At 49.6% G+C, this 24427-nt stretch overlaps 7 protein-coding genes across 12 annotated transcripts; 3 read left to right on the top strand and 4 right to left on the bottom strand.

Moving 5' to 3' along the window:
- The first annotated feature begins 784 nt into the window (after positions 1 to 784).
- Positions 785 to 4819, top strand: FOIG_11890 (Ras-like protein). Of its 2 annotated transcripts, XM_031212547.1 has the most exons (5): positions 785 to 1204; positions 1319 to 1433; positions 1507 to 1782; positions 1835 to 2981; positions 3051 to 4819. In XM_031212547.1, exons 1-4 carry the CDS (start codon positions 1187 to 1189, stop codon positions 2074 to 2076), a joined length of 651 nt encoding a protein of 216 aa, XP_031057941.1. In that variant the 5' UTR covers positions 785 to 1186; the 3' UTR covers positions 2077 to 2981; positions 3051 to 4819. The 2 variants fall into 2 exon arrangements, with proteins under 2 accessions (XP_031057941.1, XP_031057940.1); XM_031212546.1 differs by having other exon boundaries at positions 1835 to 4819.
- FOIG_11889 (uncharacterized protein) lies at positions 3132 to 7643 on the bottom strand (the record flags this gene model as incomplete). Its single annotated transcript, XM_031212545.1, has 1 exon — positions 3132 to 7643. The coding sequence occupies one exon, from the start codon at positions 7641 to 7643 to the stop codon at positions 3132 to 3134; it is 4512 nt and encodes a 1503-aa protein (XP_031057939.1).
- A 571-nt stretch (positions 7644 to 8214) lies between these two features.
- On the bottom strand, positions 8215 to 12399 carry FOIG_11888 (uncharacterized protein). Of its 4 annotated transcripts, none has more exons than XM_031212541.1 (6): positions 11905 to 12344; positions 11757 to 11846; positions 11422 to 11703; positions 11230 to 11320; positions 9896 to 11179; positions 8215 to 9846 (listed from the first exon to the last, which is right to left on the bottom strand). In XM_031212541.1, the coding sequence occupies exons 1-6, from the start codon at positions 12031 to 12033 to the stop codon at positions 8807 to 8809; spliced, it is 2916 nt and encodes a 971-aa protein (XP_031057935.1). In that variant the 5' UTR covers positions 12034 to 12344; the 3' UTR covers positions 8215 to 8806. The 4 variants fall into 4 exon arrangements, with proteins under 4 accessions (XP_031057935.1, XP_031057937.1, XP_031057936.1 ...); XM_031212542.1 differs by having other exon boundaries at positions 8346 to 9846; positions 11757 to 11843; positions 11905 to 12320; XM_031212543.1 differs by having other exon boundaries at positions 11230 to 11703; positions 11905 to 12399.
- Positions 12400 to 12444: 45 nt separating this feature from the next.
- On the bottom strand, positions 12445 to 14259 carry FOIG_11887 (5-formyltetrahydrofolate cyclo-ligase). The gene is made up of 2 exons (XM_031212540.1): positions 13391 to 14259; positions 12445 to 13312 (listed from the first exon to the last, which is right to left on the bottom strand). The coding sequence occupies exons 1-2, from the start codon at positions 13482 to 13484 to the stop codon at positions 12645 to 12647; spliced, it is 762 nt and encodes a 253-aa protein (XP_031057934.1). The 5' UTR covers positions 13485 to 14259; the 3' UTR covers positions 12445 to 12644.
- A 1281-nt stretch (positions 14260 to 15540) lies between these two features.
- Positions 15541 to 19661, top strand: FOIG_11886 (uncharacterized protein). The gene is made up of 2 exons (XM_031212539.1): positions 15541 to 18264; positions 18317 to 19661. Exons 1-2 carry the CDS (start codon positions 15941 to 15943, stop codon positions 19218 to 19220), a joined length of 3228 nt encoding a protein of 1075 aa, XP_031057933.1. The 5' UTR covers positions 15541 to 15940; the 3' UTR covers positions 19221 to 19661.
- Positions 15612 to 22675, bottom strand: FOIG_11885 (26S proteasome regulatory subunit rpn-1). 2 transcript variants are annotated; one of them, XM_031212538.1, is made up of 4 exons: positions 22350 to 22675; positions 22226 to 22299; positions 19696 to 22173; positions 15612 to 19641 (listed from the first exon to the last, which is right to left on the bottom strand). In XM_031212538.1, exons 1-4 carry the CDS (start codon positions 22465 to 22467, stop codon positions 19615 to 19617), a joined length of 2697 nt encoding a protein of 898 aa, XP_031057932.1. In that variant the 5' UTR covers positions 22468 to 22675; the 3' UTR covers positions 15612 to 19614. The 2 variants fall into 2 exon arrangements, with proteins under 2 accessions (XP_031057932.1, XP_031057931.1); XM_031212537.1 differs by having other exon boundaries at positions 19638 to 22173; positions 22350 to 22663.
- Positions 22676 to 22777: 102 nt separating this feature from the next.
- On the top strand, positions 22778 to 24329 carry FOIG_11884 (Atypical/RIO/RIO2 protein kinase). The gene is made up of 2 exons (XM_031212536.1): positions 22778 to 23002; positions 23057 to 24329. The coding sequence occupies exons 1-2, from the start codon at positions 22940 to 22942 to the stop codon at positions 24218 to 24220; spliced, it is 1227 nt and encodes a 408-aa protein (XP_031057930.1). The 5' UTR covers positions 22778 to 22939; the 3' UTR covers positions 24221 to 24329.
- The last annotated feature ends 98 nt before the right edge of the window (positions 24330 to 24427 follow it).

Here is a 24427-nt window from a genome sequence, read left to right as displayed (position 1 = left end):
ATGGATTGGATGTACCTCTATCTGAATATCGTCACTCCACTACGCACACTCTAGAGGCTGGGCTTTATCGACCCTAGCCTAGCCACCAATCCGGCCATCGGGTGTTCCCCTCCAAAGGTCTAGATACATATCCACTGACAGGACGGGAACGGGTAGCCTCCAGTGATCCCTCCCTCCATTCATTCTAGTTATCTATCTCAGCGCTCGGGAGCGCCCAGAGACATTGACCACCTGGAAAGCCGTGGGGCAGGTGATGGCGATGGTGCTGTGGTGTTAGTGTTGGTGTCGGTATTCTGGGTGCGCACTGAGCGCTTTATGAGCAGGAGTGGTACTCAGTTGTCAATTGGGACAAGGCCAGCCTGGCCATGAGAAACCTGTTCCCGTCTGTTCCTTTCTTCATCTCCAAGTCTCTGGGCTTGGAGATTGATTCTGAAGTCTCTGTTTGTCGTTGTGTATCGGATACTTGCCTCTCTACAAATCAAAAAAAAAAAAAAAAAAAAAAAAAAAAAAAAAAAAAAAAAAAAAAAAAAGAAATAGAAAAAAAAGAAGAGCAAGCGCAAACACCTAGCAAGCGCGAGAAAATGGCTGAAAGTCTTGGATACTTTATTGGGTTTCAAATTGTCACTGATTCGATGCCAAATGCAAACAATCAAAGAGTATCCAGTACCCTCAACTGCCCCATCCATTCCTCCCAATCCATCGACGCCCCCCTTCCGCCCCCTTCCCCTTCCCTTCCCAGTCCCTTGCTCCCCTTCCAGGATGCTTCCCTACCCTGGCCTTTCGACCCTTTCCCCTTTCAGGCCTTGTTCCCCTTCTCTCTCCTGGTCACTTTCAGTCTACCCTCGACTCTTTCTGCTTTGACCTTTTTTTCGAACCCATTTGGCCCATTCGAATCGTCTCTCTCCTCTCTCCACACATTCAAAGCTAGAATCCGCTCGCCCCAGCGGCAAACCATTCAGTGCAATTCAGTTCAGTTCATTTCGTCCTATTCCCCATCTCCCTTTGTTCCTTGCATCATCTCGTGTCGACCGCAAACAGCGCCTTTCACCTCGATCATCTCGTCCTGTCCTTGGTTGTTCGCCTCTCAACAAATCCAATTCTCGCGACGTCCGGATCTTCATTCACGACGACAAGTCCCGGTCAAGAGATATCATTATCAGGGAGCGCATCTTGAACTCTAATCATAATGGCTGCGAACACAAAGGTAAAGCGCGAAACCACACTGCCTGAGAGCAACAGCACCTGTCATCGAATTTCTCGACATAACACTGCATCATCTCGCCACACATGATCGATCGTGTTGCTGACCGTTCATTAGTTCCTGCGAGAGTACAAGCTCGTTGTTGTAGGCGGCGGTGGTGTCGGCAAATCCTGCTTGACTATTCAGTTGATCCAGAGCCATTTCGTCGACGAGTATGACCCCACGATCGAAGGTTGGTGACTAAATTCCATCTGCGTGACCATCACGTCGCGTCAGGAGCAGTATTAACCCACCGTCAACTATAGACTCGTACCGAAAGCAGTGTGTCATTGATGAGGAGGTCGCACTGCTCGATGTCCTCGACACAGCCGGCCAAGAGGAGTATAGCGCCATGCGCGAGCAGTACATGCGAACCGGAGAGGGATTTCTGCTAGTCTATTCGATTACTTCGCGACAAAGTTTTGAGGAAATCACCACCTTCCAGCAACAGATTCTGCGAGTCAAGGATAAGGACTACTTCCCCATGGTCGTTGTTGGCAACAAGTGCGATCTGGAAGGCGACCGAGACGTTTCACGACAGGGTACGTTAGACTGCGAGTTAGCTTTAACATGAATCACTGACAATGGAGACAGAGGGAGAGGCACTTGCAAGGTCGTTCGGTTGCAAGTTTATCGAAACATCCGCCAAGTCCCGAATCAACGTCGACAAGGCCTTCTACGATATCGTACGAGAGATCCGAAGATATAACCGTGAGATGCAAGGCTACTCAACTGGCAGCGGCGGTACTTCAGGCGCGAACGGTCCCCCAAAGCCCATGGATATGGACAACGGCGAGCAAGAAGCTGGATGTTGTGCCAAGTGTGTACTGATGTAAAGGGAATAATATCTAAAGGCGAAAGGGCGCACATCTCGAGACGAGGCGGGATGCGATCGGCAGGATATACCCGATATGTCCGGTTTCTGTCAACTGCACGCGACACGATGTGAGGATGCAATATAACCAATAGGCTTTAGGAAGAGCACGGAGATGAAAAAGTTGATTGCATCGGACGGGAGTCAGGATCTGGGTTCATATTCACACTTGATTTGGACGCAGCCTACGGAGGTACCCAGCGACATGGGATTTAGGGACCCGGTGTGCTTATGACAAAGAAAATGTCTTTGTGAGCAATGCCGATGGTTCATGCTTAATGACCCACGATCCATACGACATGGAACATGGATCGGCGTTTCTCTGGAGTGGCTCGCTATCTTGGACGTTGTGGATAAACAAAGAAAAGAATCGTCTTCATACTGGAAGAGAGAGAAAGACAGGGGAGGGAGTCTGCTGCTGACATTGCGTATGCCAGATGCAATTAAATGCAATGCTACTCATCCCTTCCTCAGGACCTCGCGAGAGATAAAATTCACCCGACCATTTCCTTTTTTGTTTTGTGTTGCCGGGGAGGATGAACTTTTCAAAGTACGGCTTCAGATTCTCTATATCCTTATTTCATACATGTAATTTTTTGCTTCTCTTTTTCTATTTGTCAATCTCGAGGTCTCCTTCTCTCCAGCAGCAATGGTTCAGTCAGACAATACAAGTACACATCCCTTTTCTTACGGTTCAAACACTTTCGTCTTTGTCCCTTGATGCAGAACATTCCGTTCAACTGTGTTGTCAGCCACATGGCTTTCTAATAAAACAATCCGGAATGCTTCAGATCCGAGATTCCTCGGTGCGTCCTTTGAGTTTCTTGTGCATGACAGGGTGAATAAGTCCCTGGTTCACTATGTTAGGTCAGTCTCAGCCTATCTGCGTCGACATCTTGTTACGTATGAAAACTGATGAGTCAATTACAAACCTAGGTTCTATGTCTCAGAAACGCCAAACTCCGGAATCCTCCCACCTTAAATTCACATGAACCAGTGTTTTCAGCCATCCATTATCTAGACAGACACCTCTTCCCCAAGAACCCTGCCTGGGGTTATCTCTCGACGCGGATCGAGAAGTTCGCGCCCGATATTTAGATTCCACAGCGGCTTGTCAATCGCCTTTGGCTGGTTGTTCCCGTCGTTCTGTTCATTCACAACCCAGTCATTGCAAACAAGACAAGTCCATGCCGTCGGCGCGCCTGTTACAAAACCATCGACGTTCGCTGAAACATTGACCTGCTCACTAGGCTTTTGCGCAAGACAACTGGGACACACTGCCTTCTTGAAGCGCGACAGCCGCCATTCTTGCATCAATGCCGAGTGTTTCATAACCTCTTCGGCATAGTACAATCTATGGAACTGGCAAAGTGATGTTCCTAGCATTCTGTTGGCACACGAACAGCCTGTCAGAGCCTCGGTATTGCTGATGAACTTGGCGGCTTGCGAGGGGTCATTGACGGGTTTCTGCATGTTTTGGTAATGCTCTGCATCAGCTGCAATGCCATATACCCGCCTGGCACCGACAGCTTGATTCTGGGCCGCGTTCGGAGCACCGCTGCTCATCTGACCAGCACAATCATTGCAGAGATAAGCACGCATGCTGAGCAGTTCACCTTCAGTTATGGGATTGTGCTCATGCTGGAACAAGTACTTCACGTTGCCTCGGGTACAATCATTGCATACTGGGAAGTATCCTGGTGCTGTGTTGCGATGGGCAGAACTCTGGCAAGTAGCCTGACCTTGCTCACCAGTGTCCCAAGAGCCACATTTACCCCTTCCGCACTCTCCTGGCTCAGCGCAATAACACCACGTCCTCTCACCCTTCTCCTCGTAAGGCACGTCACCAAGAACATCACGTAAAGGTGCTGGTTGGTTTGTTTGACCATTGACAATGGAAAAGAGGCGCGGCCGAGACTCTTCTTTAGTCTCTTCAGACTTTGACTCATGCCATCCGTCCATGTCAATACCCTCGAGATGATTGAAGACCTTCCAGCGTGAGCTCGTTGGCTTTTCCTTAAACCGAGGTTTCTGGTCCGGACCGAATGTGAAACCGAGGAAAGGATTGAAAGCATCTTGATTGTTTGCGTTCTTGGGCACCCGGTTTCCGCGAGCCATTCTCTCTTGGAATGGCTTTTTGCCGCCTCTAGAGGTTTGAGGATTGTGCCAGCGCTCCCCACGATTCACCCGGGAGCGTTTATAATTCAAAAGATCTGTATAGGACATCTCTTTGAATTTGTCAATTCCATCTTGAGGTTGATCTTGAGGCTGTGGACCAGTGAGTGGCTCTTGTTGGCCATTTTCAACATCATGAGCCCCGGGCAGAGCCAGGATGGCACTGTCATCAGCAGAGAGCCGATGTTGACCGGGTCCAACGTCTTCGGTTTCTTGCCCATCTGCTATACCTTGGTCTGGCGGCGATTGTAGTGCTCGCAGCAGGGTGTTAGCCACGTATCGATCATACGCAACTTCTTCGTTTTCTCGCTGATCTGCTGGATCTCGAGGTTGGCCCTTGTGCTGTGAATGGGTATCTAATCGCTGTTGAACCAAGTTTCCGCAATCTTGTTGGTATGGCGGAACTTGGTTTGGGGACATTTGTTGTCCTTGCTGCGACTGGCCATACACCTCTTTGTCGGGTCTACTATGTATATGCTGGTCTGCTGGGTCTTGAGATGGCCGAATTGGCTGTGGCTGCTGCGTATGAGTATCCGGTTGCTGTTGATCAAAGCCTCCATACTCTTGCCAGCCTGCTGCTGGACCTTGAGATGGTCGAATTGGCTGTGGCTGCTGTGTATGGGCATTTGGTTGCTGTGCCGCTGGATGTGGATATAGCTGTGTTTGCGGTGCCGATGCATTTTGTTGATGATGGTCTCTGTATTGTACTGGCGGTAGGTATGGCGGGTTTGGCAGTATTTGTGGTGTCCCCTGTGATTGTGTGGCATTCGGATATCCATAAACACTTGGAAGCATACGGTTATGAATCCTCTCAATGTCAATGAGCACAGGACCTCCCTGAAAGCTGCGCACGCTTCTTGTCGGACCTGGCAAGTTGATTTCCACACCGGCCTGCGACATCTGAAGATTCTGATTGTCGCGCAGGAGCTTCCAAACTTTCTGGTACGCTTGGAGATCGTTCTTTGGAGGTTGGCTATTTGACCAAAGCTCAGTAATGATCCCGCGCAACTGTTCGGCAGTTGTGTCCTCTAGTAACACGGCGGGTGTCGTAACAGGGGGGATAGCGTCGCCTGGCGGGCGATGATGTCGATGAACGTCGGCTATGTATCGATAATGCCGTGGACGATCCTTGATGTTGGTCAGGCCGTACACAGGAGCAGCAGGACCAATCCAATGTTCAACCTGTCGACCATCCTTTATATCGTCGACACCGTCAGGACCATATCCCAAGGCCAGGTAGTACAAATGACCAGGACTATAGGATCTTTTGTTTCCCTTGCCGGCTACCTTGGCGCGATCAATACATCCAGGTTTGTCGTAACTCATTGGATCGCATTTCGCTTTGTGATGTCTGCAACTATCACATGGTCTTTGTCGGTCACAGTTTCTCCCAGCCTCTGCACATTGCTTGCAGACCTTGAACGGGGTGAATTGTCCGAAACCAACCCTGCTCAAATCGAAGATTGGATACGGTCGAAAATCATCACCTTCTGGGACCCAACAGTCAATACCAAACTGCGTACAGCGCTCACACGCGTGGTCTGGCTGGATCCACATGACCAGACAGTCAGTGCCTTTCCCAGCTGTCTGGCACGCCTGACACGGCTTTCTCCAAGCTGTGTCCGTTGCCACTTTCGCATATTCATGCCATTTCCCTCCCTTCTCGAACTCGGTGCGTATCTTCCAGCTCGATGGCCAGGTAGTTTGAGAAAAGGAGGCCATGGGAGTTCCAAGGTCCAAACATTTCGCCCCGTCCCGTTGACATTGTCTACAGGCTCGGTTGTCCTCCCACTCTGACCTGTTGGTGATCCAGCTACAGCACTCGTCTCCCTTCATCTCACCGAACGTCTTGTGACGCAAGAGACAGCGATCGCAGGGATGTCGGTACCACGGTCGACGTGTGAGCTTGTTTGGCCGTCTCATGGGCAACACAGACTTGTCAACCTCGCAGCTCCCCAGTTTTCGACAATTGAGGCAATAATAGCCTAGTATCGTATCGACATCGCACGTCTCTTCCCAACCCTTTCTGGTACAATGGTTGCAAGTCTTCTTCACATATGTTCGAGGATCGCGATCGCCGTATCTTTTGTACTCGAAGTTGATCAAAGGCGTTGTGGGGCCTCGAACACGACACATATGGTCGTCTGTTTTGGCGAGCTCTGTGTGGTCCTTGTTTCGAGAGCGATAGTTGGCACAGTTGCTGCATTCTATATTGTATATCTCGGGGCCGTTCCTGTTGGGAACCTGTTCCCAGTCACAGACCGGGTTGGCGGCGTAGGCCGCAGGGTGGGTAGCACAGAAGTTGCAAATCGTCCCTGGATCGACCAGTTCATTGTCTTCTTTCTTGCGATTCCTGCGAGAATTGCCTGCCTCGGCGTCATCGACCTTGTCCTTCTTGGTGGCACCCGGTCGCCTCCTGGGCTTCTTTGGCGGCCTGGGATCCGAGGGAAGATCATCTTCGTCATCGTCGTCCTCCTCATCGATATCTGCTTTCCGTTTCCTGGTTCTCTGGGGCTGTCTTGATGGAGTTGACGTTGTGTTTGGAGTTGGATCAGGGATTCTAGAACTGTTGGCGTTATCTCCCTCGGTGCCAGATGCGTTTGGCGCGAGATTTCTCGTCCTTTTCGGAGCGGGCGCCGTAGTATTTGGAGAAGCTGCCCGACCTCTCTTTCTGCGTCCACCTGTAGATGGGGCAGCAGGCGATGGCTGAGATGGAGGAGGAGGAGGAATGGCATGACCGTGAATAGGGTAGCCCCCGTTGGAATGACCCCCATTGGGATAAACTGCAATGGGTTGACCTCCATGTTGTTGATTTTGAACAGACACAGATCCAACACATGCATCAGAATCATTGCCAGTATTACTCCAAGCAGGGTTAGGCTGACCGAAAAAAATAGGAAATCGGTTTAAGAGTTCAATAGCAGACATATTGGCTAGATCCATTCCATGGAGAAGATTGTTGTATCCATACCACGAAGCTGGAGCTGGAGCTGGAGCCGGGTTTGCAATATGTGGAGGTATCTGGTACATATTTTGCATTTGATTTCTCTGGTTTCTCTGGTTCGTCTGTTTCATTGCATGCCACTGATTCCTGGGGTGTATTTGCTCCATCTCGTGCTCTTGGGGCATCCGATGTAGTTGAGGTTGCTGTCCCCAAGTGGCCGGGCCAGCGTTCGGTGCGAAGCCAACCCGACCGGGCTCGATGGAACCTGGATAGCTCAAACTTGGATCCCACTGATTTCTCTGTATCCCGTTATTTTGATCCTGATATTGGCCTGGATTTTGACCCTGATATCCAGTTTGATTCTGGTTCTCATCCTCCGGAGGTATACCGGGGTTGTAGTATTCCGACATGTTGTTATAGTCTCGAGAAAGAAATCGTTTCTGTTCACCTCTCGATGAATAATACGGTATCCTGAACTTATGGACTTTGTTTGTAAGTAGTTGATAGCAGGTAACTTAAAACCAAAGTGTGCTCTGAGAGTCAGTGTGTTGAAGACGGACTATACAACAACACCAATAATAGAAACAATAAGAGTCCTTTCGACAAGGTTTGATCTTGAATGTAAAGAATGAACATGTATTGCTCAAGACTTGAGCTGGTGTTCTTGTTCTTATCAACTCAATGTTCCTTCGCCCAAGTCTTGGATCCTTTGTTCCACACATATCAACCAACGTGAAGCCTCTTTGTTCAAGAATCTCCCTTGGCTACCCAGGGCACACTCTATGGTTCTTTGATACCCGATTTAGATCTCCTGGTTCCATTATTCGTCTAGTGTCATCGAGTGTTCATTCATTCTCGACTGATGCACAAAGAACTTGAGAAGAATTAGGCAGAGTTCGTAGATAGGACATCCATAAGAATAATTCTAATGCCATGTATAACCAATAGCCCTTGTCCGTGAGCCTCTTTTTGTCTTGACGGGTTTGCTGAGACTTGATCATTGTGATGTGCAAACGTATCAGATGGACCCCCTGGGCCGAATCTGATTCTTTGTTGATATCTCTATTCACCGATCGAACGGGCCAGTGCTTTTTCAATACAGCCCCTTTATCACCGGGGTCAGCAAAATAGTGAGTCTGGCTCCCTCTTGGTCTGAGTGTGGGCGTATCTCATAGACCTAGAAGCCGGGAAATAGCTTCAATTAAGAAACGCCACTCTACCAAAAGGATATAATACGAAATTCTTGCTTTTGTATCTACACATACTCTTCACATCCTGCCGCTGTGCTCTAGGCGACTAGCCTTCCACAGGTGTCCTAATCGTTAATGCTTTTCGCTATGCCTTCCAAAGAGTCCATCCCGTTTTCCCGTCAAAGAAACGCTCAATTATCCTCGATTAACCCCAGTATACATACATATCTAATGATCCTCACTTCAAATTCCTCAACAGTCCATCTTGTCCTTCTAATACCAGCTAGATATCGTGTCAAGAAGCGAGAGAGCACCAAGCCCGTCTGCCCATTTGCACTTAACACCGAACCTCCACTATCCTCTTATTAAATCCATAACTTCGCCTAACCGGAGAATTGAAAGCGCGTGGCCTCGAGCTGACCGAGTCCGTCGCGGGGTGCCACATTTCGTCGTCTGTAAGTGTTGGTGAAATCTTGCAGAATCGCACGCACATTCTTCATAGCGCTGGGGTCTCCCGACTCAAGCCTCTCCTTGATCTTGATGAGGAATCTGTTGGCCTCGGCAGGGGAAACAGTGCCCTCTGGTAGTAGCTGTATTGTATGGGATACCCACTGGTGAGTCTGGAGAGGAACCAGCTCAAACAAAGCCAGCAGAACACCACTGCCATCAGCGAAACAGTCGCGGGGGAAAGTGATCATCATGCCCGCCATGACCTGCTTGACCAGACCCTCGCCAAGAGTAAGTAGCAGATTCTTGACAATGGCCTTGACCTCAGCAGCCGTTGCCTCTGGTAGCCTATCGCTACTAGCAGGGTTATCGCCACCGTATGACAAGAGATCACGGAGGAAATGCAAGGTTGAGGACAGAGGGTCGCGCTGCTCTAGAGTCAGAGCGTAGATGGACGCCTCAAAGACAGACCTCAGAAGATGAGATGGAATGAGCTTCTGGGGGTAGTAGAGAAGGGCATCGATCAGAAGGCGGAAGAAGTCATCAATAACATCAGGGAGTTCCTTGGGTTGTAGTTCCGTCATGACTCGGAGGAAGGTTGTTGTCTGAGCTTCAAAAAATGTGTAAATGTTCTCCGTGGTGGCTTGGTCAACGTGCTCTCGTGCTTCAGAGAACTCGCGCAGGATTGCTGAAGTGACCCACAAGAAGCATCCTTCCCTTGAGTTGTTGAAGCCGCCAGCAAGCTTGTTTGCCATTTCCGGGAGCAAAGGGGTCATGGCTGTGCGGTGGGCAATGACCATATTGCGCCAGCACCTGCAGACGCGCTCGCAGATGGGTGTGAAGTTCAAAAAGTTGTCCAGTACGGTGGAAAGGATGGGGAAAACCTCCTGCCAGTACTTGACAGCAGGGTTCTCCTGACCAGGGCTCACAGGGGGCACGACGTATTGAACAAAGATGGTGATGAGCTGTAGGTGATCTAAACAGACGTTAGTCTTGCATGATGAAATGAATTCAGGCTTGCTTACCAGCGAGCGCCAATTTGCCCTCCTCGTCTGTAGCATTATTGGCTTTGGCCATCAAACGCTGAATCAATGGGTCGCAGTATAGCTTGAGCAATCGGTAGATCTCCTCCGTGGGCTGGCAAGCCACAACATTAGCAACGCCTTCTGTAATCTCTTCCTTACTCAAGTCAGGGAGCTTATCCAGAACTTCATCATAAAAGGTCTGAAGCTGTAGCACTTGACCACTCAGGAGGTGTTTGCAATCTGTACAGAAGAACTTGATAGCCAAGGCGGCGGCGCGGATGATCTCCCTGGAATCTGACTGGAATGATGTGACGATGTAGTTGAATTGAGGCTCGAGATATTCCGGATGGGCAGCCGTCCATTCGGTATAGCGGCCGAGTACCATGATAGTTGCGAAACGGAGCTTCTCGTGGCTCGGCATCTGTACAAGGAGAGGCATGAGCTGGCGAAGCACAATGCTCTCATCCTTGTCCACCATGCGACCAAGAGCGCGCATGGCAAATAAAGGCGCCTCCAGCTCCTGCCAGTGAGGTACCGAGTTGTCGTTCACTTGGTTGGCATACTTTGACATCCACAGCTGAATTGCTTGGAGAACCTTGGTGAGACAGTCCGTAACGCCCATCACCTCACAGCAATCCTTTAGTGTATCGCCCATCTGGTGTCGAAACTCTCTGAATTTCTCCTCCTGCTCGCGATCTCCGTCGAATAGATCAGTTTCGTTACCCGAGTCCGGCTTAGGGTATTCGAGGTGCTTTAAGAGAATGTCCACCAACTTGGAGTAGACGTCAACTAGCTCAAGCCGACCTTGGATATAAATCTCCAACACAAGGTAGAGCTTGAGCTCGTACCAAAAGTTAAAGGTATGCTCAATAACATCGCGCTCCTTGTCTCTCAAGGCGCATTCCAGTACAGCGTCAACCAGTGGTCGGAAGTGTGTAGGTTGGCGGGCGATTCCAACGACCCAACTCTCAGCAGCAGTTGCAAACACCTTGGTCAAAGACTTGAGTGTCTCTGTGTCATCCTCCTCAGCTGCCTTCGCCACTTGGGGCTTCAAGGAGATGATTCGTGGAAATAGTAGCTCGATGATCTCCTGACTCTCGTCCACGTCGCTGGTCTCTCGAAGCATGGTGCAAAGACACTCGGAAGCCTCCTGGCTGCAACCATCGCTAGTTGTGCCGTTGAAAACAATATCCATTAGAGGCGACTTGACAACATTGCCTACTGGGACCTCTCGGAGCCAGGAAGTAATACACTCCATCAACTGAGGGCTCTGAGCGGCTGCGGCTGCGATAGATGTCAGGATCTTGGCAGTGGTAGAAGGTCGCGCAACTTACGTGAGGACTGAGAATAGTTGATAAGGAGTTGGACGACCTGGTCCGCATTATCGGCCAAGAGAGCCTGCGTTCGCATCGCAAGATCTTCTTCCTAATTCCAAACAATTAGACTTGAACTGGTGTTGAGGTCGACCGGATTTGACAATCTCGAAAGAAGCGAATTCCCGATCTATGGTTGCGCGATCCACGTACAGACAAGGTGATCTTTCGACCCTCGGTAACTTCTTCAGGGAGAACCCTCAGAAAATCCAGAATGCAGGCGTGGCTCTCTGGGCTGTCACTAAGCGACTGAACGACAGAAGGCAGAACATCGTTCCAGTCCTTCATTTGAATCGCGAGAATGGCCAGACACACACAGAGCTGGACACGGATAGGCTTGGGTCCCGGGGCGAAGTGCTTTAGAAGTAAGAGGATTTGGTTTCGAAGGGCGGGCAGTTCGCTCGCAGGAACTTGGGTAGAGAGGTCGTATGTGATCTAGAAGGGAGAAGTTAACAATGAGGCCGAGGTGTATGTCACAAGCTTCAAACCTTTCCACGCAGGGTAATGGCTGCAAAGAGGGTTGCCTCTGGCTCGGCATCAGACTGCAGAATGCCCATTATAGTTGCCCATGAATCCTTCTATACATATCCAACGTTAGCTACCTAGCCGTATAACGAAGAGCTTCCAGCGACGCACTGATTTCTGAAACCTCTCCAGGTACTCGTGGGCATGCTTCTTGGCCTCTTGCTCCCCGCTCCTCATAGTCATAACAGCAGCCAGCACATCAGGCGGCGCAAAAGCCTCCTGGGCTCCGTTCGAAGCCATTTCGTCTTGAAGGGCGAGCAGAGGATATCAAAACTGAGTATCGGGGTATATGGCTATGATGCGCACGATCGACCCTCGTAAGTAGTGGCGCATGCAAAGGGGGGCAGCAGTTGGGATCGATGAGGCTCCTATGGATCGCGAGGGAAAACTTTGGCGAGAGTATAAGTCGAGAGAACCGGTCGAGAAGGAAGGGAAGAATGGAAGTAAAGTACGAAGCCCAGAAGGCAAACAAGTCCTGAAATTCAAGAGAGTAGGTGATTCAATGACCTGGCTAAAGTTTGTTAAAGGTCAGGATAAGTGCCAACTAGAAGTATTTACGATTCTTAGGTTGCTCGTCATGGTCATGGCGGGGCAACCGCCCGGATATTAACCGACATCTAAGCTTGACTCACATGACACATGGACGAAAGATATCTGCATCTCTGGTATTATTAATAACATTTAATGTATACGAAACTCAAACATTTGATTCATGATACCTGATAACAGAGCTTCGTGTTTGTGCTGAGGATAGTTTGTCAACTATCTGAACAACAGAGCTGAATCTATTGTACCTACACCTGGGAATATCACGTGGCCCCAATCTTATTCCAGGTCCTTCGATTCTAATGTTATAGATCTTGTCGTGGGTATCGCGAAGTAGAAGCTTCATGTACACCGGCCTTGATCTCGCCATTTCCAAGAATAAGGCCATTGAGTCTACGGTCGTGAGTGTCCGTGGGAATCTGAAGCTCCGATGTCGCAGGCACTATCTGTTCTGTCAAAGCCAAGCCATACAAATGTAGCGGGTTCTCGTGCGCTATGTCCTTTGTTTCGAGTTTGGCCATGTATCTGTTGATAAAGAAATCATAAAAGCCCTTGCCGTGGCCAAGGCGTCGAATCGACCCTGACTGGTCAAAGTCGAATGCGACTCCAGGCACAACCATGAAGTCTAGAATTGCAGGCTCGGAACTTTGAATGTCTGAACCACCCAGTATACGTTTTCTCGCATCGACAGTAGTTGGGTCCACGCTGGGAATCCCCCACTTATCCAACTTGAGGCTCTCATAGTCCTGGACGTCTTTTAGGTGAACCATGTCCATTACCCGAGCTGGAGTATCCGGTGTTTGAAAAGGCGACTTGTGTAAGTAAGGAACAAAGACCTGCTTGCCAGCAGATAAGGCATGGCGCACAATAGCATCTGTCTGGACCTCAGCCGTCGGCATGGCCAGATAGATGCTGATGCGCCGAGCATCCTTGTAAGGCTGAAACTCTTTCAAGGTCTCAAAAATACAACGACCTGTATGACTGGTGTTAGGGGAATTGTTCTACGAATAGGCACATGACATGGTAATGGGTGATTGGTTGGTTGTCATACTCTGAGTGGTGATGGAGTCCTGGGTGATCTTGGACAGCTTCTGCTTCATGAGACTTCTCAGCTGCTGCTTAGCAGCGGGAAGGGATGACGCCATGGCGAGGCTGACAAGACAGATGAACCAAGGTGGATTGGCGATTGTCCCTGTTTGTTGGTGGAAAACTGTATTTTGGATAACGTGCTGGAGAAGCTTCCATGGAAGGATGCTGCGCTAAGAATAAAAAGCTCCTGGCGTGACACGCCTTTGGGACCGACGGAGCGGATACGCGCCGAGCCCAAATCGCTCTCTGGCGTCATCGCCATCATGTGAACGGAAGCCGACGCCGTCTAATGTTGAGACATGACAGGCGGCATCGGCGGTGAGGCCCGAGGAGATAAAATGAAAGCCTAATTCCACTCCAATCGCCCTTATATCTGGATTTCAGTCGACAACGGCGGATATTGAGAAAAAGACGACAAAGCGAATATTTGGAGGTTACGGATTGCTCAACTGTTGCGGAGTCTGTCCAAGGGACCTGATGGTAACCCCCACGCGAAGGCTAGATAGGAATATTTGGGAGCGTCAACCATCGATCCTAGGCTTTGGGAACGAGGAAAAGACGGCTCAGTACGTAACGACTTTCATAAAGAAGCTATGGTGTCAACCTGGGATTTCATAACGCTCATCAACCATGCATGGCTGTCTGTAAGCACCGTATAACGTAAGGAGATATTATCTCCACTAGGTAGTAGGCTGCAGACCACGATTGGAAATGCAATTGATATCAGATAGTTTGAATTGTCAGGTCTCGGATTGGCAGAAATTCTCAAATGGCACAGGTATTTCGAGCCTGGTGCTTCAGACCATGAAAAACCGTCCGTATCTCATGGGTTCACCATGCACCAGAACAAGCTTATCATTTGCAATAGGCGGCATTCTATTGCTCAGAAGTTGGGACGAACCCAATCCTCGCTAGCTAAAGCCATGTCTCAGGCATTGCTGACGAGGAAGAAGTTTGAGCATGGGTGGTTAACGCGTGGGATGTCTGAAATGAGGATCTGAATTCCTTCCAGGGACTGGGGCGTGTCGTGAGAAATGCCTTCAAGGGTCCGCTGTCTATAGAGAGGAATGGGATTCACTACCAGATTGTCTCGCGACGAGGCAGAAGGCTGACGTATAATTGCTCGATTACGAACAAACAGCGGCAGATCTACAAGTTCAGTAACGTAAGGTTCTTAGGCTTTTGAGCTATCTATCTGGATCATCAAGGTGTCAGGAACGGTTCCTAGATGCTCTGATAGTGACAGAGACAGGGTCAAAAAGGGCCGCCAAACAGGCCAGACAGAGGACAGCCAGGGTACCATTGGAACACACAGGCATTTGGTTTGTGATTGTGATCACATCTTTCGGGTGTTATCTAATCAGATCCATCAACCATCCTCAGAAATTTGAACGTTCCCTGTAGCCTGTAGCCGAGATGGGGACGTCAGGGGTTTTGGTTCGGCCCGCTTGTTTGCTGCCGGCTGTGACGATGAGGTGCTTGGTGCTCAGTGCGTCTTGGAGACGGGAACGAGGGTTTATATGACTGAGAATGAGGAAAGATAGAGATCAAAAGCATCTCTGTGGTTCGTGAAACACCAGTATGCTGCAGCCACTTTAAGGCTGTGAGTACCTTATGTGTCTGATTTGGTATATGGCACCAACAACTCCCAGAACTGCCCTGCTGTATGAAACTGATAAACAAATTGCCTGGTACCCAATAAACATGTGAGATGGAAGACAGCCATTCATTCATTTTGGCAAAGATCTGGGTGCCCTCTTGTGGAATGGCACTTGGCTTCCCAATTATTTGTGAATTGCAATTGGATAGTTTTCATTCCTGGCACCTTCAAATGAAGCGTTGTTAGCAAGTAATGCAACTATCAATAGTGTTTTCAGCACCAATATCAGTGCTCATGTGGTCTATTCTTCTCATACACCGCATACTCTCTGAATCATACCCATAGACATTGCCCGAGCTGCCTACTATTAACTTATGCAAAATGCACAACGCTCAATGTATTGTCTTGCCTCAGTAGATTGCCGTCATCCCGTCACCGACTCCCCTAGTCATCCGCTTCATCCTGGTCACCACCCACTCAAAACCCTTGAACTCCCCACGCGTAAAGACAGGGCTGTCTTCTCCAAAAGCTCTTGCTTGCTTGATGGGCATTCCCGTAACGCGCCGTAGCCTTTGCTTTTTTATGTCTCTCTACCTATCACTGCCTTTGTATATACTTTTTTGTCATTAATGACATCCACCTGTTGACAATTGGATCCTTCTGAGGCACTTTGCTAGCGGACGGCCCCTCTAACCACATTCTCTTATGGTATCAGGGCCCTTTTGATGCTGCTCCATACCATTACAAGGCAATGCCACACGCCAGGTCGATGAGAGCTGGAGCCCATTCGATCACGCCCCTCCTAAGCCGCTATTTCGTTCATGCTGGCTTGGCTTGTTAGTCAACGATAGTGTGGATATCATATCCATAGGTAAGGTAGCCAGATATTGATACACGATACACGCCCCCGCCATGGGTAAACACACCACCAACTCATCCTCGGCCTCCATCTCTTCCAGCAAACGAAGCCTAAGCCGCCAATCTTCAGCGTCTTCGTCCCTGGCAGAGAGGGTTGGAGACAGGGTTGCTGGTGATTCCCCTCCACTCCGCCAGGACGTCGCCCTTCAGCCCCTAACATCCGCATCCACGTCTGCATCCTCATCCTCTGCCAGGTCCACCGTGACTGTCTCACCCTCACACCCAGTCCAAGCCAAGGGCCATGTCTTGCCGTATCAGGCTCCGGCCTCTCATATACCTCCTCCATCATTAACTACCGCTGCTACCCCAGCTGCATTTGCATCTACACCTGCATCTGCATCTACTTCTACGCACGCTTCAGCTCCAACCTCAGCTGCTCCTCCATCGGTTCTCGTTGATAATCAAGATGCGGCGCAGCCTCCTGATCATATCGATTCCGACGATAGTCTAGATGCCATTCCTCAACCCATAGACGACACTATAGACATGGCTTCCAAGAAGACACCCTTCTTGCGCTCCGCCGCCGCTCGCTCCGACGCTGCTCCCTACGGTTCGGTCTCACTAACACCCAGTCGCAATAATTCACCCGCTGGTAGTGATCGCTGGGATCCCGATTCCCACCAGCTTCGTCACGTTCCGGATGCGCAGCGCAGCGAGACCTCGCACCGCTCCATCCTTGGCAAGAAATCCTCCTCGAGGTTATCCGAAGAGATCGATGGCGCCGTCCTAGTCTCGGGTCTCGAAGGCCGCCTGGGCATTACCGAACCTACGCATACTGGTGTTCTCGAGGGTAGCATGAAGGACGACTTGTCCGAAGATGGGGCACTGCTGGATGACGCTTCTTCGGCCGCATCAGATTCTGAACATCAAGAAAACTCACCTCACGAGGCTGTTCGCGCGTCCGTTCCGCCTACAGACAATACCACTCTCTCCATAAATACGCCACGCATGTGGTGTCTCTCTGTCATTTTCGCCGTTCTAGGCTCTTCGACCAATCTGTTCTTCTCTTTAAGATACCCTAGTGTTGCCATTACTCCAGTTATTGCCTTATTGCTCGTCCATCCTCTTGGACATTTGTGGGATTTTGTGCTAAAGCGACCTTATGACCCCGAGGAGGAGTTTATCGATGGTGTACGGACGACTTCTGTCAGTGACGATGCGCATGGGTCGCATAAGATCAAGAGACGCACGCGTTGGAGGAGATGGTTAGCGCAAGGTCGTTGGAACGAAAAAGAACATACTTGCGTCTATGTCAGCAGCAATGTCGCATTTGGCTTCGCCTTTGCGACAGATGTTATTGTTGAGCAGACTCAGTTCTACAACCAGGAAGCCCCTATCGTGTACCAGCTTCTTCTCACTATATCCACCCAGATTCTCGGTTATGGCTTTGCAGGTCTAACACGCCGCTTCCTTGTTCGACCCAGTGGAATGATCTGGCCGGGGACTCTTATGTCGGCAGCCATGTTCTCGACGCTTCACAAACAGGAGAACAAACCTGCCGGGGGCTGGACCATTAGCAGGTGGAAATTCTTCTACATCGTCTGGACTATATCCTTCCTCTTCTATTTTCTCCCCGGACTACTTATGCCAGCACTTAGCTATTTCAACGTCATTACCTGGTTTGCGCCCAAAAATGTCGTTATTGCAAACCTGTTCGGCGTCTCCTCCGGTCTTGGGCTCTTTCCCCTGACCTTTGACTGGGCGCAAGTCACCTACGTTGGCTCACCTTTACTTGTCCCATTCTGGGCTGCTATGAATGTTATCGGAGGTTTAGCTGTGGTAATGTGGATTATTGCACCTATTCTCTACTACACCAACGTTCTCTTCTCATCATACATGCCAATTCTTTCAGCTGCTGTTTTCGACAACACGGGCAAGGTCTACGATGTCAGCAAGATTCTCACACCTGATTTTCTCTTTGACCGAGAGGCCTATCAGAGCTACAGCAGAGTGTTCTTGCCAATCACATACGTGTTGAGTTATGGTGTTCAATTCGCTGGTCTGGCTGCTCTTCTAACGCATACTGCCTGTTGGCATGGTCAGGATATATGGAGGTCCTGGAAACGAGCACTTGAGGAGGCTCGCGAGGATGGGCAGCCGAAGTATGAACCGGTAGCGGATTCTCCTGGGCCTTTACCACGACAATCGTTCGACGAGGACCAGAGGCGCATGTCAACATCCACTTCTCATGTAGATGGAATTATTAGCCGCGAAGATATCCACAGCAAACTCATGAAGAGATACAAGGACGCCCCCCTGAGTTGGTATCTAATCACGTTTCTCTCCATGACTGCCATTGGCATCTTTGTTGTCGAATAGTAAGTCTGCGCTCAAGCTTTTTCAGATGTCTTCCCTTGCTAACTGGTCTAGCTATCCTGTCCATTTGCCCTGGTATGGCCTACTTCTCGCACTTGGTCTCGGAGCCCTGTTTTTCATCCCCAATGGCATCATTATGGCTGTCACAAACCAACATAGCAGCATCTATCTCATCTGTCAACTCATCTGCGGTGTTGTGTTCCCTGGTCGCCCCATCGCAAATATGGTTTTCGTTACATACGGCTACATCTCATCAGCGCAAGGCATCAAATTCGCTTCTGATCTTAAACTCGGCCACTACATGAAGATTCCTCCTCGCATCCTCTTCCTTGTTCAGATCGTCGCGACACTTGTCTCGTCGCTAACTCAGATTGGAGTGCTCAACTGGATGTTCGCAAACATCAAAGGCATTTGCACTTCAGAAGCTCTCAATGGATTCACCTGTCCCATTGCAAGAGTCCACTTCAATGGCTCCATTCTGTGGGGTGTTGTCGGACCTAACGAATTCTTTGGTCCGAAGGCCATATATCGTTCCCTGGTCTGGTTCTTCCCCCTTGGCGCTCTCCTCCCCATTCCCCTGTGGCTTTACTGTCGACGTCACCGCTCCAGTATTCTCCGCAAGGTCAACCTTCCTGTTATCTTCGGCGCCATGTCCTGGATACCTCCTGCAACAGGCCTCAACTTCTCCGTCTGGGTACTTGTATGCTACGTCTTCAACTATCTTATCAAGAACCGCCACAATGCCTGGTGGAGCAAGTACACCATGACCTTGAGCGCCGCCCTCGATTCTGGGCTTGCCTTTGGTATAGTAGTTGTCTTTTTCGGCTTCATCTACCCTGGACTTGCAAAGAATCTCAAGTGGTGGGGCACTGAAGTGTACAAGCAGGGTTGTGACTGGCAAGCATGCTCATATAATACCCTCCCGGAAGGTGAGCGCTTCGGGCCCAAAACATGGTAAAAAGTCGAGGACATAGGGAAAAAAGGATTTCTTTTTGGAAAATACTGCATATAGATTCTTGTCCTCATTATGAGGGCCACAATGATAGACAGCATGGACGGCTACGATTGGCATTATTACAAAGGCGTGGTTTGTTTACATTGATTCAAAAGGTAGCATCAGCTTTGGCTACAGTATGGGCAGTTTCGGTTCAGCATCAATTGACATAGCACGTTGCTTTTGGACCAAGATAAAACTCGAAACTTGGTTTCTCCGTCTACCATAATGCCTATTCCCACCCGCTTCTTTACTGCGCTTACGGCAGATTACCATAGAATACAGTGTAATTAAGTCTGGCGTTGTAACTTGCCTGGTTTTAGAAACCAGAACCATGCTAATAACAAGTTCAAACCGTCTATTTCTCAGCTTCCCATTCAGGGTTCTACAAGTTTGAGTCAGCACGTGTGGATAGTTTGTTGAACGTTGTGCAACTTACCTTCCGCAAAATTACCAAGCCTTCTAGAGTGCTGTTGAGGCTGATATACTCCTCATCTTCCAGCTCTGCTCGCTCACCATATCCGAGCACCACAGGTGTGCTCTGAGTTTGCCAACCAGTGATTGTCTTGGGACGACCAGCTTGGCCAACGACATCGACGGCTTGACCCACGCGGACGTTGACCTTGAGAGGCTTGAGGTCTTCGTCCAAGGTAACAAGGAAGCGGGGGTGCATAGCCGTGACAAGGAAGTAGAGGAGGTAATGTGACTGGCCGGTGATAAACTCCTTGGGCTCAATCATAGCGACAAGAGTAGCAAGCAGACCAGCGGCCGCTACACGGGACAGAACCTGACGATCTGTGTGGAAGGGACTGATTGACAGAGTACCCTTACCCATGTGGAGGAGACCCTGGGCGATTCGCACCATAAAAAGAGCATCCTGGTCACGGTGGTAGTAACTGGCGAGTTGTCGAAGCAGCTGAGCTAATCGGGCGTTGTTGGTGCCTGCACCCAGAAGACCCATGGCAAAGATGGCGTTGATAGCAACCTCAGGATCATTGTCGTGGCTGTATCTTGAGAGGGTATCATACACCTTCATTTGAGGGTTGCTGGGGCTAATGAGACCCATGGCAAGGGGCACAGCTTTTCGAATGTTGGCCTCGCCGTAGTGCATGAGATGACCGAACTGTCGCAGGACCATTTCTTGGCCAATGTCTTCACCCATAGCCACAAGTGCAATACCAATCACCGCGTATGCCTGTAGAAGTTCGTCGCCCCTCTTCTCTTCAGACTCTTCTTGATGCTCATTGCAGATATGGAGAAGCTCCTGGATCTTAAGGACAGCACCAGTTCCGGCCCACGCGCAAATCTCAGCCATGACAGCGGTCGACTTGGCCATAGGATGCTCGATAGCCTTCAGGGTTTCGAGGATAACATCAACTTCTTCTTGTCGGCCAAAGAAGAGAAGACCTAAACCAAGAGCCAAGAATCGTGTCCACTTGTCAGTCAGTTGGTTTTTGCGATCGTCGTCCATTAGAGTAGTGACAATGGCCTCGCTGATTTCCGGGTGAGAAGACCCAGTGAAGATAAGACCGCAGGATAAAGCAGCCATTGCCGAAATCTGCATATCAACACTAGCATCAGAGATCATAGGTAGCAAGTGCTCGAGAACGTCCTCCTTGTTAGATCCGGCATAAGCAAGTCCAAGACCCATGATGCAGGCAGTCCTGACAAGGGGGTTGGGATGGTAAAGCTTGTCCCCATCAGCCAACAGGGCAATGGCTGGATCCGAATCCATTACTACGCCCGAATTCATAATTCCAATAGCAAGCATTGCGCCAGCCGAAATCTCTGTCTCTGAAGAGTACGTATACTTATCGATCTTGTCAAGCCCATTCTCGATATCCCACATCAAAAGAGTGCCCATGGAGGCGACGGTGGACATCATGCCATCGGCTTTGGTCTTCCAGACCCATGTCTCCTTCTCACCGTCCACGAGCATCATCTTATCGTTACCGAAACCAGCATTCACAAAAGCATTGACGAATGCCGCTGCAAGGTTATGCCGAGCAGAGTCCAGGTTGGTCATTCCTGCAACTCGACTGCTCTCCAGATGGCTCTTGTAGATATCCTCGGTAGTCTTTGGCTCCAGGATGTTGAGCTCCTTGCCCAGCGACTTGAAATGTTCCGACAGCTTCAGGTTGCCGAGGGACTCCACAAGGGCAGTGTTCTCTTCTGACTGGTCATCAACATCAAGGGCTATCCTTTGCCGGGCAGTCAGAAACGCGAGCTGCTTCTGAAGGGCAGGGTCTTCAGCCTTGTCGAAATCGGACTTGATGAGTTCGTAATCGTGAAGTCGAATTGCAAGGACCATGGCCTGCGCAAACTGCTTGTATTCCATGTAGATGTCGTGTGCGGTCTTGAGAAAAGTCTCATTGTCGGGGTAGGTAAGGAGGTTAACCATCGAAGACATGTACAAGCATACACGAGCGTATGTGTTTTCGTCCACGAACTTGGGCATTTCCTCAATAATTTCAAGTTCGCTCATAAGATCCACTGCATCGGCCTCGGCGTTGCTCTTGAGGAAGAGGGGGATCAAAACAAGTGCCAGATCGATCAGGTCCTTGGTGGACTCGTCATTTGCGATTCGCTTTCCATACACTTCTCCGATCTCAAGCGCGAGATGTCTGGTATACTCGTGGCCCCACGAGCTGATATCAGATGAAGGCGCTTGAAGTCTGTAAAACAGTGTGTCTTGTCGGTCTTCATCTGAAAACGTCATACCGATGACGGAGAGAACATCCGCCAACGAGGTCCTGTCTTCGCCCTCGGGCCACTGCTCGAAAAGTTTCGTCAAGGACTCGTAATGTGGTCGTAGGAATTTGAGGGGCTTTGGAACTGCTGTCATGGATGACGTCGACGTCTTTATCAGGTTCTTCATAGCTTCAAGGGCGGGCTTGTAGAGCTCCGTGTTTGGCTCCTGTATGTCGTTTAGACCACTGCACAAAGGGGTTGCTTGCGCATAAACTTACGGTCAAGCGCTCGACCAGTAATTCAAGCTCATTCTTCAGTTGTTGGTCCTCCTCGTTGAGCTCCTCCTCAGCAGCTGGGTCCCTAATCAGTACATCATTTCATGCAAACGGCAGGGCCTCATACTCTCAATCTTCTCGTCCTCTTTCTTTCCATTTGCCTGCTGCTTGTCTTTCTTCGCATCGTCGACGGCCTTGCCCTTGCCCTTGTCGGCCGCCTTGGGCACCTCGCTGTCTTGAGCCATGTTGATGTCGTAGGCCTAGGCGCCTGGTAGAGTCCACTGAACAGATTGGCAGGGAAAAAAGACAGAAAAGTAAACTACTATGCGAGCCTGAGCTGTGTCCTCAGTGATCGCGGCGTGTCAGGGTTGAGTGTTGTGGTATCGTGGTCGTGGGTTGCTGTGGATGGAAAGTGATGGAGGCTGCTTGGCTAAGCTCAAGGTGCTTTGCTGTAGGTAGCGGTAGCTCTGCTGGGTTACGCGAAGCGCTGCCGCCTGGCTGGCCCCAGCCTCATCACGTGCAAGCCGGCACAATAAGACCCACATTGCCAAGAACGCAGACTTTTGATAACGAGCGATAAGATCTTCAAGAAAAAATAACCCCACCATACAACATCAACCCCTCCAACACCAACAACAAAAAACATCAGTTTTCAACAAATCCTTGAGATAGAGGTTCAAGCATTTCTCCTGGGACTCTCTAGAACAGCGGCCCATCATGAAGTTAGATACACGGGCAATGCGCCACCTCGCCTCTGAGGATTGGCGAGTTTTGACAGCAGTATGCATACGCCCTGGCCATCATGATTAGACACAAGACTTAAACCAATTATAGGTCGAAATGGGAAGCAAGAACCACGAACTTGTACCAACATCATTGATCGAAAAGATTTCACGCCTTCGTGGTGGTGCCGGAAGCGTTCATAAGAGTATCTCAGCCCTCGCTAAAGTCGGTCTCATTGCGCGTGTGAAGGAGGCAAAATATGATGGATATCGACTCACGTATGGTGGACTCGATTACCTTGCACTTCACACCTATGCCAAGAAAAAGGATGTCTATAGTGTAGGAGACAGAATTGGTGTGGGTAAAGAGAGTGATATTATGGTTGTGGCAGATCATAGCGGCACCCAACGAGTCCTCAAAATCCATCGACTGGGCCGAATTTCTTTCCGAACCGTCAAATCGAATCGAGACTACCTTAAGAATCGACAATCTGGATCATGGATGTATCTTTCACGGCTCGCTGCCATGAAAGAATTTGCTTTCATGAAGGCTCTACGTGAAGAAGGCTTCCCCGTCCCCGAGCCCATCGCACAATCACGGCACACAATTGTCATGTCGTTAATAGACGCTTTCCCTCTCCGACAGATAGCGGAGGTTCCTGATCCGGCATCTTTGTATGCTGATCTCATTGCTTTGATCCTCCGACTCGCCAAACAAGGACTGATTCATGGTGATTTCAATGAATTCAACATCTTGATCAAGGAGAACGTTACCAAATCTGAGGATGGAGAGGAGGCCCTTACACTCGAGCCTGTCATCATCGACTTCCCCCAAATGATTTCCATGGAACATCAAAATGCCGAGATGTACTTTGATCGAGACGTGAACTGCATCAAGCGCTTCTTTGAGCGCAGATTTCACTTTGTTCCAACAGAACCCGGCCCCTTTTTCAGGCATGCGAAAAAGACAGTGGGGAAGGATGGCGTGAAACGACTCGACGCTACAGTAGAGGCTTCTGGCTTTACAAAAAGGATGTTGAAAGATCTTGAGGCTGCTATCAAGGAGAAGGGGGATCAAGCGGCTCAACATAGTGGGGATGAAGACGATGAAGATGAAGATGACGACAATGACGAAGACGAAGAAAGTGAAAACAGTGATGCAGATAACACAGATCACCCTCATGATGGCCAGGTATCAGGCGGTCTGCTTGGTGACGATGCTATGGCTTCAAAGGAGGATATGGTAGAGGATAGTATGTCAAAACTGACAGTATGAATGAAATACAATGATACCCATATCTTAGAAGGCTTACTAAGGTCATGCCAAGCATATCTTCGTTCACAACAAATCTGCGACTCAAAATAACTGAAGGAATTCTATGACATTAAGAAAATTCTCTCTAAACGCCCTCCTCTGACTTTTATGGCACGAATGCCCCCGAATCTAAACTACAAAAGCTCATGACATCATATCATGGCATGA

Source organism: Fusarium odoratissimum (assembly GCF_000260195.1).
Source record: "Fusarium odoratissimum NRRL 54006 unplaced genomic scaffold supercont1.23, whole genome shotgun sequence".
Lineage (NCBI taxonomy): Eukaryota > Fungi > Ascomycota > Sordariomycetes > Hypocreales > Nectriaceae > Fusarium > Fusarium odoratissimum.
The sequence above is the reverse complement of the archived record's forward strand: the minus strand, read 5'-3'. Positions and strand labels throughout refer to the sequence as shown.

What these genes read in the sequence shown, in the direction of transcription:
- FOIG_11890 (XM_031212547.1), top strand. An exon ending in GTATGACCCCACGATCGAAG is followed by an intron (nt 1,434 to 1,506) that starts GTTGGTGACTAA and finishes CGTCAACTATAG; the next exon opens with ACTCGTACCGAAAGCAGTGT. An exon ending in CCGAGACGTTTCACGACAGG is followed by an intron (nt 1,783 to 1,834) that starts GTACGTTAGACT and finishes CAATGGAGACAG; the next exon opens with AGGGAGAGGCACTTGCAAGG.
- FOIG_11888 (XM_031212541.1), bottom strand. Translation starts at nt 12,033, where the DNA reads ATGGCTTCGAACGGAGCCCAGGAGGCTTTTGCGCCGCCTGATGTGCTG. An exon ending in CCATTACCCTGCGTGGAAAG is followed by an intron (nt 11,704 to 11,756) that starts GTTTGAAGCTTG and finishes TCTCCCTTCTAG; the next exon opens with ATCACATACGACCTCTCTAC. An exon ending in CAACTATTCTCAGTCCTCAC is followed by an intron (nt 11,180 to 11,229) that starts GTAAGTTGCGCG and finishes CATCTATCGCAG; the next exon opens with CCGCAGCCGCTCAGAGCCCT.
- FOIG_11887 (XM_031212540.1), bottom strand. Translation starts at nt 13,484, where the DNA reads ATGGCGTCATCCCTTCCCGCTGCTAAGCAGCAGCTGAGAAGTCTCATG. An exon ending in GGACTCCATCACCACTCAGA is followed by an intron (nt 13,313 to 13,390) that starts GTATGACAACCA and finishes CCAGTCATACAG; the next exon opens with GTCGTTGTATTTTTGAGACC.
- FOIG_11886 (XM_031212539.1), top strand. Translation starts at nt 15,941, where the DNA reads ATGGGTAAACACACCACCAACTCATCCTCGGCCTCCATCTCTTCCAGC. An exon ending in GGCATCTTTGTTGTCGAATA is followed by an intron (nt 18,265 to 18,316) that starts GTAAGTCTGCGC and finishes TAACTGGTCTAG; the next exon opens with CTATCCTGTCCATTTGCCCT.
- FOIG_11885 (XM_031212537.1), bottom strand. Translation starts at nt 22,467, where the DNA reads ATGGCTCAAGACAGCGAGGTGCCCAAGGCGGCCGACAAGGGCAAGGGC. An exon ending in AGAGGACGAGAAGATTGAGA is followed by an intron (nt 22,300 to 22,349) that starts GTATGAGGCCCT and finishes TTAGGGACCCAG; the next exon opens with CTGCTGAGGAGGAGCTCAAC. An exon ending in TACTGGTCGAGCGCTTGACC is followed by an intron (nt 22,174 to 22,225) that starts GTAAGTTTATGC and finishes AACGACATACAG; the next exon opens with GAGCCAAACACGGAGCTCTA.
- FOIG_11884 (XM_031212536.1), top strand. Translation starts at nt 22,940, where the DNA reads ATGAAGTTAGATACACGGGCAATGCGCCACCTCGCCTCTGAGGATTGG. An exon ending in ATTGGCGAGTTTTGACAGCA is followed by an intron (nt 23,003 to 23,056) that starts GTATGCATACGC and finishes AACCAATTATAG; the next exon opens with GTCGAAATGGGAAGCAAGAA.